A 14,018-nucleotide genomic window follows, 5' to 3' on the forward strand; every position below is an offset into this window, starting at 1 on the left:
CCCTTCATGTGCAGGCTCCTGAGAGGAGTCCGGTTATCCCTCCCTCCAGCCCGAGGTACTCAGTACTATGGGACATTAACCAGGTGCTACAGTTATTTTAGTCCTGACAAACAAACAGGTACCTATCCCATAAAGAGCTTTAGGCCAAACTGAAAATGCTACTATGCCTCATTTTCTGTAGATGAGTTTTGGACGTCGAAGCTCTTGATATTACAGGCATGATACTTTCCCATTCTGGGGTATCATTCACCATTTGTAGACACACAAATTCCAATACCAGAACAACCCTGTACCCAGCCTTTCCAGATTCTCCAAAGTTGTGCGTTGTTCAGTGCCTTAAGGCTTAAGAGAAAATGTGTGAAGAAATCAGACCACCCACGAGAGACGGCTCCTTATTGCTCTCAAGAAACCGTTTAAGGCACGGTCTTCTCCCACCACTGAACAGTGGGTGCGTTGGGGTGATGCGAGAAGCAGACATCATCTGACCGCCTTCAGAGAGCATTACGCCAGAGGAGCCATGGCTTCCAAGACTTTTTCGCTGGGAGAAAGATTGGAGGACATTATGAACCCGGCAGATTGGTACTCAGTCTCTACGTTACAAAAAGGTTTTTACTTCAAGCCGGTGCTGGATATGGCTCAGTTGGTGGTGAGCAAGCTTTGAACCAGCATAATCCTCGCCTACGGTCCTGACAGAATGAAAATTGTTCCTAACTATTGTGTAGGAAAGTGTAAATTCTAATAAGGATGCAGAGGCGAGGATTATCCCACCCAGCGAGACATTTCTCTGCAGGGATTTTGCCCTATGGAGTAAGTAAACAGTTTTTCAAGACAAGTATACTGTAATAATATTATGTTTATTAAGAAACCCTGGTAGCAATGTTCTTCAGGGAGGCAATGTACTGTGTCTTTACACAAAGGAAAAGTCCCATACTGATTCCTTTCTTTGATCATAGGATCGGATAAGAACAAGCAAGACCAGTGAAGAGGTTATTGAGACTTGACATGCGCAACAAAAGAGGAGGCCAAATAGGAAGGAAGGACTATTACGGACGGGGAGGAGTCCGATTGGATGTTAAAATGGACTTTGTTACGTGATAGGTTGTTGTTTTATACCACTCTCAGGTGTTTTTAAAAAAATGGCTGCTATAATAAAAAAGCGAATAGAGTAAAGCCTAATCCTCGCCCTTAACAGAATTTAAACTTTTCTACACGAAAGATAGGAATAAATTTAATTCTACCTTTAACCCTTTTGCTGCAAGGCCTTTTCACCCCAGTGGCAAGCAATTTTTTAGCTATATGGGGTAGTTCACGTTTAGGCCTCCATAACCTTTTGTCCACATAAGCTATCCGCGCCAAATTTAGGTTCTTTTTTTCCAAGATCCTGGGGATTCTAATGCTTGCTAGGGTTTGTGAATTCCCCTGGTGGGGACCTAAAAAACAGCTAAAATATTGCTACGTATTTTAGTTTTGGGAGAAAACCAGGAAAAAAGTGCTCTGGATAAAAGTGTATGTATTTTTTATTAAAATGGCATCAACAAAGGGTTTGATGTGCTAAAGTCAGCATCTTCCCAGCTTTCAGGAATGTGCAGAGCTGAATAAAAAAACTCAATTTTTTTACCACAGTTTAGGGATCTATAAGGCGGGAACGACTCAAAACCCCACCAGTACGCACACGACAATCAGTACCCAGGAGGAGGGTATGGAAGCGCCCAAGTTGGGCTCTTAGAGATGGCTCCAGGGGTGGCCCATCACCCTCACAAACTGAACTGGAATGGGCAGCTGCCTTGCAGGCAGTGGAAGACATTGTGCAGGAGCGGAAGAGAACAACGGTGGCGGGAACTGCTTCAAACCTCAAATCAGTGCTCTCCGACTCTATGTCCTCGCACGGGAAAGACATTGGACTCCCTGTGGTTAAGCCCTGAACTGCGGATGACCTAATTTGATATCCTTTGTTGTACAAGGCCAATAGTTATAGAAATTATCGGGGGTTTGGGCGGGGGATGGAGGGAGGTGACTCCAGGGCTGGTTCATATTATCCTGCACATTACCTATCTATGTTTTATCCTTGGCAAGTTTGATTGATTGTTGGAAGGATAACTGTACTGGTCAGTTTGTGCTAGGCAGAAATTGCACGAATCTGGCTTGCCCCTCTTGGCCCGCTCCTCACAGAGTGACCCTTGTAGGCTGACTGGGGGAGGTATCCATTTGGGAACTGTTTGCAATGTTTGGTTCGGACAGCCAGCCGTTGATGTGCTGCCTTTGGGTAAGTGGGTTTATAGTTGGAGGCCGTTCATGCCCCCCTTCTTTTTTTTTCTTTTTTACTTTTCTTACAGTTTTTTCCCTTTTCTTTTTGTGTTCAGACAGGGACCGCACAATGCACCATGGGAGTGGGAGGGTGGAGGGGGGGTTGGGCGGGAGGTCCGAAAGAGATAACTCAACGTACCTTAGTGTGGCTGAACAACAACAAGCCCTAACATTTATATCCTGGAATATTAGGGGGATGGGTTCAGTCTTATAGAGACATGGACTTCATAGGTACCTCCATCTGCGGGTAGTGCAGGTCGTCATGCTTCAGGAGAGCCGCCTGGTGGGTGCTGAGAAAGATCGATTGAAACGTAAATGGTGGGGCCAGCTTTATGCCATCTTCTACATATGCCAGAGCGGTTTTAATATGGATTAGGGCAGGGGTCCCCTTTGAGCTATTCGCCCCATTATAGTTAAAGAGGGTAGATTTGTCTTTGTAGAGAGTAGATTATTTGGAAAAGAGATGGCATTGGGGTGCATCTATGCTTCAAATCAAGATCAGATAGTCTTCCTACACTCACTCTCCACTCACATGGCCGGCCTGTTGATAATCTGCTGATGTAGTGACTTTGACTGTGTGCTAGACGTGTTGATGGATTACTCAATACCACTGCTGACAGGAACAGGGGCAGGCAAAATGGCGGGGGGACTATGAGATGGGCTTGAACACTTGAGATGGTAGATGTATGGCAGACACAGCATAGGAAGGAACCCAACGTCTCCTATTTCTCCCATATCCACAACGTACACACTCAGATAGATTTCTGTACTCTCAGAAGCTTACCCAACACACTACATACTCTGAATATTTGGGCGCACCCTGTACGATCATAGCCCAGTGCTCCTGGGGTTGCAGCCAATGGGGGAACGCCCACCCATACTTTGTGGCGGTTTAGTCCAGCCTCTCTAGAAGATGTGTGCTATTGCAACTCCCTGGCAGAGGTGAGCTCTGACTATTTTGCTCAGAACCAAGGCACTGCGTCCATGAGTGGGAAGCTTTCAAAGTGGTGGCTTGGGGCCGCTGTATCGGGCTGACGGTCGCTACCCAGAGGGATCTTGGTAGGGAACTCCAAACACTAGAAGACAAATTGCGGGCCTTAGATAGGGCTCTGGGCCATATTAGAAAGAATGCGCAGTCATGATTATAAACAATATACCACTAAAGTTCATGAAGAGGAGGGTAAGACGGGACGGCTGTTAGCATGGCATGAGGAAAAAGTTTTCCTCCCCTCTTTGAGTACTGCTATCAGACAGGGCAAATCCCCAGTTCTTGGAAAGGCAGCATTATAATTAAGGCTTCCAGCTTTCCGTTTTTACAGATAAATACGGACAGAAAACAATATGCTTCCTGTCTGTATTTATTTTTAAAAGGATAAAAATACTGAAAATTGTGCTTCTTGTAAATGGCTCCATGCTGTCTTCTGTGAATTCCAGGACAGCAGCTGAGCAGACAGACGGTGTGGGGAGTTAAAAAACAGGTTGAGATTTCCCTAAATACAGGCATACATTAACAGATATTTGTAGTATAATGCTGATATTTACCTTTGGGTGTAGTGTTTTGCTATATTTGGCTGCTTAATTTGCTAAAACGTGACAGGCATCATAGTATGAGCGCCTGTTTATCAGTTAAATAAATATGAAAATATGCCATTTCATTACTCCTTTAATTTTTAAAACACAAAATAAATATTGATAACTACCAATAAGATGGGCAAAAATTAATGTGGATAAATACAGATGGAAAGGTTAAAAAAATAAATACCGTAAAACCCGGAGCCCTAATTGTTATACCACTTCATAAGAAAGGCTCCCGTACACTTCCTGACAATTTTCATCAGATCGATCTCTTCAAAACGATAGGAAAGAACTTTGTGGCTAGCGTCCTGGAGCAGGTACAGGACTGGGCCCTTGCAAAAGGAATAATACTGTGAGAACAGGCTGGTTTTAGAACCCAAAATGCTATCATTGATAATATTGCCATTATTCAAACTATGACTGATAAGTATGTTGTAAGAAAGTCACAGATTTTGTATACCACCTTTATTGACGTTTCTACAGCTTTTGGCAAAGTGGACAAGCCAATCCTTTGGAGAAAATGACTTCAGCTGGAAATTCCTACAAGTCTACTAAAAGTGATAATTGCTCTTCACTGTTCTGCAGGGTGTACAGTGAGTAAAGGTGGGAATAAAGGGTTAGCCCCTACAATTCAAACAATTAACAGTTTAAAACAGGGATGCCTTTTGAATCCTTTCTATCTTTTTATATGATTTACCAGCTCAATTTGTGTATTTCAGAAACTTTTTGCCTTGTATTGTAGCCCGTGATTTGCACATGTTAACGGAGGCAGATGATGATTTTATTTTACCTAATCCGAATTGATCTCCAACGAAAACTGAGTGCCCTCAACACCTATGCAGAGAAGAATTTCTTAATTATTAATATATCTAAAACCAAACTGTTGGCTTTTCAAGGAAAGCAACATTGCCGCTCACTTTCCTGGAAGCTAGGAGGAAACACTGAGGAAATAGTAAAATCTTATATATATTTTGGTAGGGTGTTCTCCCAGAATTTAGACCGTAAACTATCTCTCTTTCATTTAGGAAGTAGGGATTTTGCACAGGCTAACGTTTTAAATACATTTTTTTCAGCTTCGGTAGGAGACATTTTAAATATTTGTTCAACATTTATAGAAGTAAAAATTTCCCCGATGCTTACATATGGCATTTGAGTATATCCATATTGTCAAACAGTCCGCTGGACATCAATACGAATTGAAGGTCCTACGCAAATTAACAACACCTGGCCAAGCAATCCCAGTCCAGGCGGTACGTCTGGAACTTGCATTACTTAAGCCCTGCTGCTTTTGCTATGGCTTTGATGGGTTTACAGTTTGCCACATGCATGGGAAGGCACTCTTAGAGATTTATTAAAGCCAGAAAAATTCTCGGTTCCTAAGGAAAACTCTACTTTTATCAGTAATCTTAAATTTGTCTTAGAAAAACTGGATTGCACGATAGAATACTTGCAATCATGGACTCCTGGACAAATCAAGCATTAAAAAAAAAATGCAATCCCAGGATTCAGTTACACTGATGATAGTACTCACTGTAAGAGATTGAAGCTGTATATCTCTTTTAGATACAATAGAGTATATGTATCCTCAAGAGTATCTCTCATTTACACTAGACCACGGAGTTAGGCAGGTTATTCTTGCACTTAGGTGAGGCATCTAAAAACATTTGGATTACTTAGAAAAATGGGACAAGCCTTTGTAATCTGTGCAAAGGAGGGATTCAACATTTAAAACATGTATTAGTTGTATGTCCATCACCTGCTATACCCTCCAGCCGTTATTTAATTCCCTTGTATTTTAAATGTAATATAACAAATGTTGATGATTTGACTGCTCTAATATCTCAGCTGAAAGCGTATGTATGCCATAATGTTTTCTTTTTAGTACAGTTTTAAATCTTTTGTAATTATCATTGGTGATGTTTTAGTGAAATTAATTTACAAGTTTTATTCTAAATTTCTATACTTGGGGGCATGGCCAAGAGCATCAAGATGGAGGTCGCACCTTAGGAGTGCTCCGGACCCCTCCGTCATACGGTCTGGAATCGCCTGCCATCAGGACTCTAGTGACCCCTACAATCCTCGACGTGCTCACCGGGAAGTCCGGAGGGCCCCATTACTGTGCTGCCTTGTGATCCTTGGGCGGCAGACGCCCCTCTCTCCCAGAGCCGCCTCGCGGCCTTTCAAGATGGCGGCTGCCGCCGTGGCTGTTAGCTCCTCGCTCGGCCTCAGGCTTTGATCGTGCCGCTGTGGAGCGCTGAGCGGCCCGGCCTCCTGCGGCCGTCCGGCGCGTCTGGGAACCTGCATTCGCTACACGGGGCAGCCCGCCACCGGCGTGACAGTGGCTGAGAGTCTGCCCGCCCTGCGCCAACGAGCTCTCCCTGCCTCTTAGGAGCCTGGGCCTGCATACTTGGCTTGGGGTGACGCCGAGTTGTCTCCGCTGCCCCCCCGGCGAGCTTGTGGACCTGCCTCCCCGTTGGAGAGGCCACCGCCTTGCTCTGGTGTGTTTCCGGAGGCCAGCCCAGCTGTCGGCCGGGTGGTGGAGGGGGCTGCTGTCTGGGGCCCTGCCGGTGGTCCTGCGGCCGTTGGATGTAGCAGTGGAGCCGCGGAGACATCCTGAGGGCCTTGGCCGGGTAGTGACGGTGTCTGCGGGCGGACCCCCCCTTCAATGCTGGCGGTTGTGAGGTGAGGAGGCGGACGGGTGGCTGTGGGGGTGTGGGCCTCTGTGAGGAGAATCGGTCGTCTGTCAGGCGGCAGGGGAGGAAGCGTATGAACCTCTGGGTTGCCCCATGCCCCGTCTGAGCCTCTTCCCCTCCCTCCTCCCCACCCTCGGGGTTCCTCGACTGCCATCTCGGGCAGTGGCGCTTGAACTGCCGGCAAGGGCCCGTGACCGGCCTTACAGATCTGCTCTCTTCCCGCGCTTGAGGGAGGGCCCGGCGCTGGCCTGGCCCGCCTGGGCCTCCTCTCCTGACCCGGCGCATCCGCCTGAAGCGAGGACACTAGGCTGCTGCAGCTGCCAGGGGCTTTGAATTGGCCGCACGGTTCAGGCGGCGTGGGATCCTGGTTGTGGGTCCCACCACTCGCTCCTGTCCCCGCGACGTCCTGTTTACACCCTGGTGGCTGACCCTTGCCCCCCTACTCTGCTGGTCCATAGGCCGTCACCACCCCCTTCCCCCACCCTCTGCGAATCACCGAGCCTGGCATTGTTCTGTGGCCCCCGTAGAGACCGATCGGACTGGCACGGGCGGCGAGGTCTGGCTGCACCCTGAGCCCCCCTCCTTTTTCCATCCTCTACTCTTGCCTCCCGGTTGGCTGGCTGGCTGGCTGGACTGCCCTCAGGGGCCCGTACCTCATCTCCGCCTTGACTGTGGGTCACCATGGCCCGGGACAAGATACCCAAGACCCCTGCTACCCAGACTAAAATAGATCGGTTTGCCACCGCTGGGGCTGCCGGTGGTCCTGCGGGCACGGGTGCTCCCGCCGCACCCGACCTCTCCGCCATCCTTCAGGCGATCCAGGCGTCACAATCCTCGGTTGAGGGTAAGATCGCTGAGGTCCGTGTGGACATGACCCTGATCCGACAGGACCTTCGCAACGCTAACACCTGTATCAAGGAAGCGGAGTCCCGCATGTCTGTCGTGGAAGACGACTTCTAGCAGCTTAAACTCCAGGTGAACCGACTCCAATCGCAGACGCAGGAATTCCACCGGCGAGCGGAAGATGCTGAAAACCGCGCCCGCCGCAATAACCTCTGCCTGGTTGGCTTTTCTGAGGGCGTGGAACAGAGTCGAGCAGCGGACTTGTGGAGCGCTGGATACGCTCCTGGATGCCCGAAGGCGCACTTTCCCCCTGGTTCACGATCGAGAGGGCACACAGATCGCTCGCCACTCGGCCACAGCCGGGGGCCCCCCACGACCAATCATCCTGCCAATCCTCAACCTTAGGGACAGGGACGCTATCCTGGCTAAATCCCGGCTAAACAACCGTTCAAGCACGAAAACCTAATGATAATGGTTTTTCCTGACTACACCCGGGAAGTCCAGACTCAACGTCGTTCCTTTGATGAGGTCAAGCAAAAGCTACGCTCGCTTAACATTCTATACAGGCTCCTCTTCCCGGCACGGCTGCGAGTGATTTTTCAGGACAAATCCATCTTCTTCGAGACCCCTGAGGAGGCATGGACATGGGCAACAGAAGAACGCCCGCTGCAGATGCTCCGGGAGGCGCACTCTGCTTCTCCGATGTGCCCCTCGCAGGCCCGCATGTCCGGGCCATCCAGGGAGACCTCCCCTGCCGGGTGGCACTCTGGCTCCTTGGGCCGTTCTGGCCCCGGCCCTCGCCTCCGTCCAATCAGTGACCTTCCGGACACTGATGTTTCCCGCAGCCCGACACTTCCCATCGGGCCGGCCTGAACCCATCACAACGATGTCAGCCTTTCTTTTGATGTTTTGGTTCTGGCTGATGTTGGCCGAGACCAGTTACCTACCTGATTACTAACTGTTCACTGATGGTTACAAGACAAGAACATCCTGCTATGAGGAGGGGTCCTCCACGACTTTCCCCGTTTCCAAGCGTTTAAGCTTGGTGTTCCAGTTCCCTGTTTACTGTTTGGGCGACAGATGCTTCCGTTCCTGAAGTGTGGGGTGGGGGGTTGGGAGGGGTTGGGGCTCCGGCTCCCGTTTGATCAGTTTTTTAGGTTTTCTGTATTATGCACCGTCTCTGTTCCATTGCACCTGGGTGACCACATCCCACGCACCGCTACCGCATCCACGGGCTCCGGGCACTACCACACTTTTACTATCCCAGCTATGCCACCCAGAGGCCCGACACCCCCCCCCCCATGACCTCCCCCTGCCCGGCGATACTAACATACTCTCATTGCTCCATATAATGTCCTGGAATGTCAATGGCCTGCTGGACAAGATCAAACGTGCGGCCGTCCTGCGATATGCCCAGCGTCAGGGGGTGGACATACTTCTGCTTCAGGAAACTCATCTATTGGGCCACCGATGCCCGTTCCTTGCCCGCTATGACTATGGCGCTGTCTGGCATTCTGGGTTTCGTAGGGGGTCCAGAGGGGTGGCTATTCTGGTGCGTTGCACCCTTCCCCTGGTGGCACGTAAAGTGATGCACAACCCTCAGGGCTGCTTCATCCTTTTAGAAGGGACCCTTGGGGAACGCCCGCTTAATCTGCGGTCTGTCTAATCCCCTCCTGCTTGTTGGGCCCCACGCTTCGCGGACTCACCCCACTGATCGCCCCTGGGATTGACCGTGGTGGGGGGTGACTTCAATGCCACTATGGATCCTGGCCCAGATACTGCGTCTCCTCCCTCCACCTCCAGGACTGCCCAATCCGGTCTTCTCTCCTCATGGGCTGCCAGCCTGGGTCTAGGGGACGTTTGGAGATTGTGCTCCCCAACCGCAAGGCAATACACCCATACTTCTGCCTCTCATCACACCCACGCACGTCTAGATTACGCTTGCCTACCGGTCCAGGATTGCCGAGCGCTCCAGGCAATCTCTCTCCTCCCGAGGGGCCTGTCGGACCACTCCCCAGTGTTGCTCCATGTGGTGGCCCTTCCCCCATCCTGCCGACCACTTTGGCAACTCAATGCCTGGTTCCTCCAAGACGAGGAGTTTAAGGACTGCATAGGTGCCGAACTCCGCACCTATTTCACCACCAACCAAGGCTCGGTATCCTCCTCCCGCACCCTCTGGGAGGCTGGTTAGGCGACCATTCGGTGGTTCGCCAAAGGCCAACTGAAACTCACCGATGCGGCACGTAACTCCCGGGTCATGCTTCTGGAAACACAAGCCGCCCTGCTCGAGGCGATGTGCCCCGAGGATAGATCTGAAGCCCAGGAAAGGAGACTGGTGTTCCTACGGGACGAGCTCAGACAGACCTCTCTGGAAGCCGCCACGCTTCTTTGGCGTTCATCTGTGGCCCGAGTGTACGGTTGGGGAGACAAGAATGGGAGGCTCCTCCACCGCCTCGCCACCTACCCCGTGGCCAACCGTATCATTCCAGAAATGGCTGATGCAACCGGCAAGCTTCACTGCACTCCGTTAGCAGTGGCCCACTGCTTCGCCACCTACTACGCTACCCTCTATTCGGCGCGGTCACCGGGTCTTTCTCTCTCCGAGCTCCTGCGACGGGAAGAGTTCCCCCTTCCGCGCCTCAACGGCTCCAATGCGGCTGCATTGGACCTTCCACTTACCCCTACAGAGGTGTCTGATGCCATTTCGCACCTGGCGGCGGGTAAGACTCCTTGTTCAGATGGGCTCCCCCAGGAGTTTTATTCGTCATACCGCGATTCCACCTCTCATAGCGATGTTTAATGAAGCAGTGGAGTGCGGCTCTTTCCAGCCGGAGACGGATCTCGCCACCATTGTAGTGATCCCTCAGTCCCAGCCCCCCTCACAATACTGTTCGGACTACCGTCCCATTTCGCTCTTCAATACAGAGCTCAAGATCTTCACTTCCGTATTGGCCAATCGCATACGGCCGCATCTAGCCCAGCTTGTCCACCAGGACCAATGCAGCTTCATGCCTCTCCGAGGGACTAGACACTGTCTTCGGCACCTTCACCTTGCGCTTGCGAATCGACACCTGCTGACCCCATACTTGTCCCTTCTCCTTATTGACTTTGAGAAGGCTTTTGATTCCGTTGACTGGAGCTACTTAGATGCGGTGCTGGACCAGATGGGTTTTGGCACTCCTTTCCGCAACTTGGTAAGAACACTTATCACCATCCCCGGGCACAGGTCCTCGTCAACAGAGCTCTTTCTCGCCCCTTCCCCATTAGATGGGGTACGCGGCAGGGTTGCCCCCTCTCCCCAATACTTTTTGCTCTGGTGATGGAACCACTCGCTTGCCTTACCCGCTGTGACTGCTCCCTGACCGGCTGGAGGTGGCCCGGCCTAGCGGAGGATAAAATCGCGCTATACGCGGATGACGTGCTGCTGTTTCTGGCTGACCCGGCCCAGTCGGGACCCCGATGCCTCCGAGCACTGGATATCTTCAAGCGTGTTTCCGGCCTTCGGCTCAACCCGGCTAAATCCGTCCTTGTCCCCTTGCACCCATCGCGCGTATACTTCGATTGGCAGTCGACGATCCCCCTTCGGCGGTTGTCCTTCAAGTACTTGGGGATTGGGGTATCCCTTCTCCACGACCTCGCATGGGCGCTCAATGTCACCCCAATGTTTAAGCGGGTCCGCGCGGACCTCCTTAAATGGCACAAGTTACCCCTGAACCTTCTAGGCAGAATAGCCCTATACAAAATGATGATCCTACCCAGTTTCTTGTACATGCTCCAGAACACACATCTCTCCTTCGCTAGGTCTTGGTCCCGGGACATGGACGGCTTGGCCACTAAGTTCCTCTGGGGGGGCCGGAGACCCAGACTGGCCCTGGCCCACTGTCGAATCCCACCTTTTGACGGAGGTCTCGGAATGATGAACCTCTACCTCTATTATTTAGCAACTCGTCTCCTCATGATCCACGATTGGTTTAATGGTGGCTGGTCTGACCCGGCGTACCGCTTAGAGCTTCATGCTATGGGCTTCTCCTCTATCCAGGGGTTGCTTTACGGGGCCGTTGTTCCTCGGGCCCTCCCTGAGGTCATGCGTGGAGTATTTCTGGCTTGGCGTGCATCCCTATATCATACTCACTGGGCGGGGAGACTGACTCAATACACCCCCTTGTGGTATGGCACCAGGCTCCATGAAGTTGCCTCCTTGCAGGGGATCCGACAATGGGATCTCACCGGGGTGACTTTGTTGGGCGACGTCTGGAGCGGTACTCATATCCGATTCTTTCAGAATTTACAGGCTAGACACTCCCTCCATCCCTCTCAATTTTTCCGATACCTGCAGTTGTGCCACATCCTACACTCTCATATTCCAGATGGCACTTCCTTGCCTGAATATAGCCCGCCTGAGGCGCAGGTCATGATCGGCGACCTGGAGAAGGGTGGGATCTCTCCGATCTACCGCTCACTCACCAACAATACCCCCCAACTCCCTTTCCCTACTCCAAGACAAATGGAAGGGCTGGCTCGGGGCTCTGGAGGACGCGGATTGGAGGGACGCTCTGATGGCCCCTAGAACGATTGCAGTCTCAGCGAGGCTCCGCCTGGTCCAAGTCTACTTCTTGCATGCCGTCTATCTTACACCCCTGAGTCTTCACCGCGCAGGGCTTTGGCCTGATGCCCACTGCCCCCGCTGCTCCCACCCCCCACGCCGACTTCTGCCATATGGTTTGGTTGTGTCCTGCGATACAGGGGTATTGGGAATCTTTAACACAGGACGTGACTGAGGTCCTGGGCTGGGAGGTGCCTCTTGATCCCATACATATTCTGCTGGGCATCACCGACGGATTGGATGGCTCTAGGGCTGAGAAGCTCTTCCTTAATACGGCATTAGTGGTTGCCAAAAGGGACATTGCTGCTCACTGGTTGGACACTAACGGGCAAACTCTAGGGCGATGGTGCAGAGGGGTGGACTGGGGTGCTGCGCAGGAGCGGCCTCTTTATGTCGCCAGGGGATGCCCTAAGAAATTTCGCCGCATGTGGGGCAAATGGGTTGGTGTAATAGAAGACTGATGTGGAGAGGTCTGCTCGTTAGTTGCCCGTGGACATGTCATTATTGGTTTTCTTTGTATAGCCTTGATATCTCTGTGATGTGTTGTCTCCCTCTCTCGACAGTGTATAATGTAGCTCTTGTGCTGTTGGTGGTTACATTAAAAATTCAATAACATTGCCTGTCAAAAAAAAATTCTATACTTGTTTAGCTCAGTCGAGGTCTTAATCAATTAACTTGATAGCTTAGTACTGTTTGGGAAGCAGCTGAAAAACAAACTTTTTTAAACTGCCATCCAACTTAAGAATTGAAACATCAAATCCGGGGCAACTTGAGGTCAATGTTTGCAAAGTATTTGCATCTCAAAAAAAAAAAGCACTCTATGATCTTGTGATGCTAGTGATACTAAACATAGAAGAAATAAACACTTGGTAAATGGAATTGATACACAGTATACAAATACATTTGCAGTCCATGTATCCTGGGCTTATAAAAAACAAAGGTCCACTGTATTGTCCTTGATATATATATATCCAAAGTATAAATAGCTAATAACAATATTCCAGGGCAATACAGCAGCGGTTTTCAGAGGAAGAGTTGTCTTAAAAGTATGGCTCAATGTATTAAACAGAAAAGGCAGGATTTGTCTGTGATGGAGTGAAAAAAGAAGGGCATGTGTAATATTAGAAAACACTTTTAAAGAGAAAAAAGGTAGTGAATGCGAGGAACAGTACCAAGTAGGCAAGGGCGTCATATATTGTCTTGGCATTCTAAGCAAGCTGAAAATGGGTAGACTACATCGGCATGGGGTACCTGCTGTCAAATTCTCCATTTGTGTGTGAAAACATGCATAGCCTCACCTTCGATCCACAGGGCAGCAGCTTCTTCCATGGGGTTAGATTCTCAGTACAGACAATCTCTCGGGGAAGGATAGCATATCTCAACAGGCGGTGTTCTGTACCTGCAAGTAGGCAGAAGTCAATGGGTGAGTACAATGATGGGCTACTATTTACAGAAAAAAGCGTCTCTCATTTCCCTGGTTCAAAATACCAGTTCATTTGTATTAAATATGGTACATTGGAAGGCAGGGGAAAATATGAAGGGAAAGTGAATGCAAATATGTGCATTAAATGTAGGACTGCGTTTGATGATGACATCAGTTAAAAATGGGATTGCCTAGATAAGAGGGTGCCTCAGAGACCGTTAGGAGGTTGTCCAGCAGGTAGTTGGATGTACAGCTGGTCATAGTGCTATCAGGGATAATACCAGGGAAAGATGGCCTTTCCAGACCACATCCCTGCTGTAGGGCACTGACTCAGATGGGCGGTACAGCTACATTTATGGATGATATGGGGAGTTACAGCTTAACTGTGGCACTGCAGGAGAAGCAAATCCATGGGTCCAAGCCAAACCTCCACCGCTATGTGGGATTGCATCCATCACTACAGTGACTCCTGCAGCAGGTAAAGCAGTTGAAGTAGGGTGCAAAGGTAGTCTTCCTGAAACACAATACTCAATGGATGAATCACTGTGGCTTGGCACAGTAGTCGCCATGTAAAGCA

At 50.1% G+C, this 14,018-nt stretch overlaps 1 protein-coding gene across 1 annotated transcript in view; it reads right to left on the reverse strand.

The window, feature by feature from the left end:
• Positions 1-14,018, reverse strand: part of PIGT (phosphatidylinositol glycan anchor biosynthesis class T) — a 253,569-nt gene that overhangs the window by 208,456 nt on the left and 31,095 nt on the right. Inside the window, exon 4 of the mRNA XM_085618986.1 lies at positions 13,317-13,417. Coding sequence (XP_085475112.1) covers positions 13,317-13,417 — 101 coding nt within the window. The remainder of the gene's footprint in view (positions 1-13,316; positions 13,418-14,018) is intronic.

This window comes from Triturus cristatus, chromosome 7 (assembly GCF_964204655.1).
Source record: "Triturus cristatus chromosome 7, aTriCri1.1, whole genome shotgun sequence".
Lineage (NCBI taxonomy): Eukaryota > Metazoa > Chordata > Amphibia > Caudata > Salamandridae > Triturus > Triturus cristatus.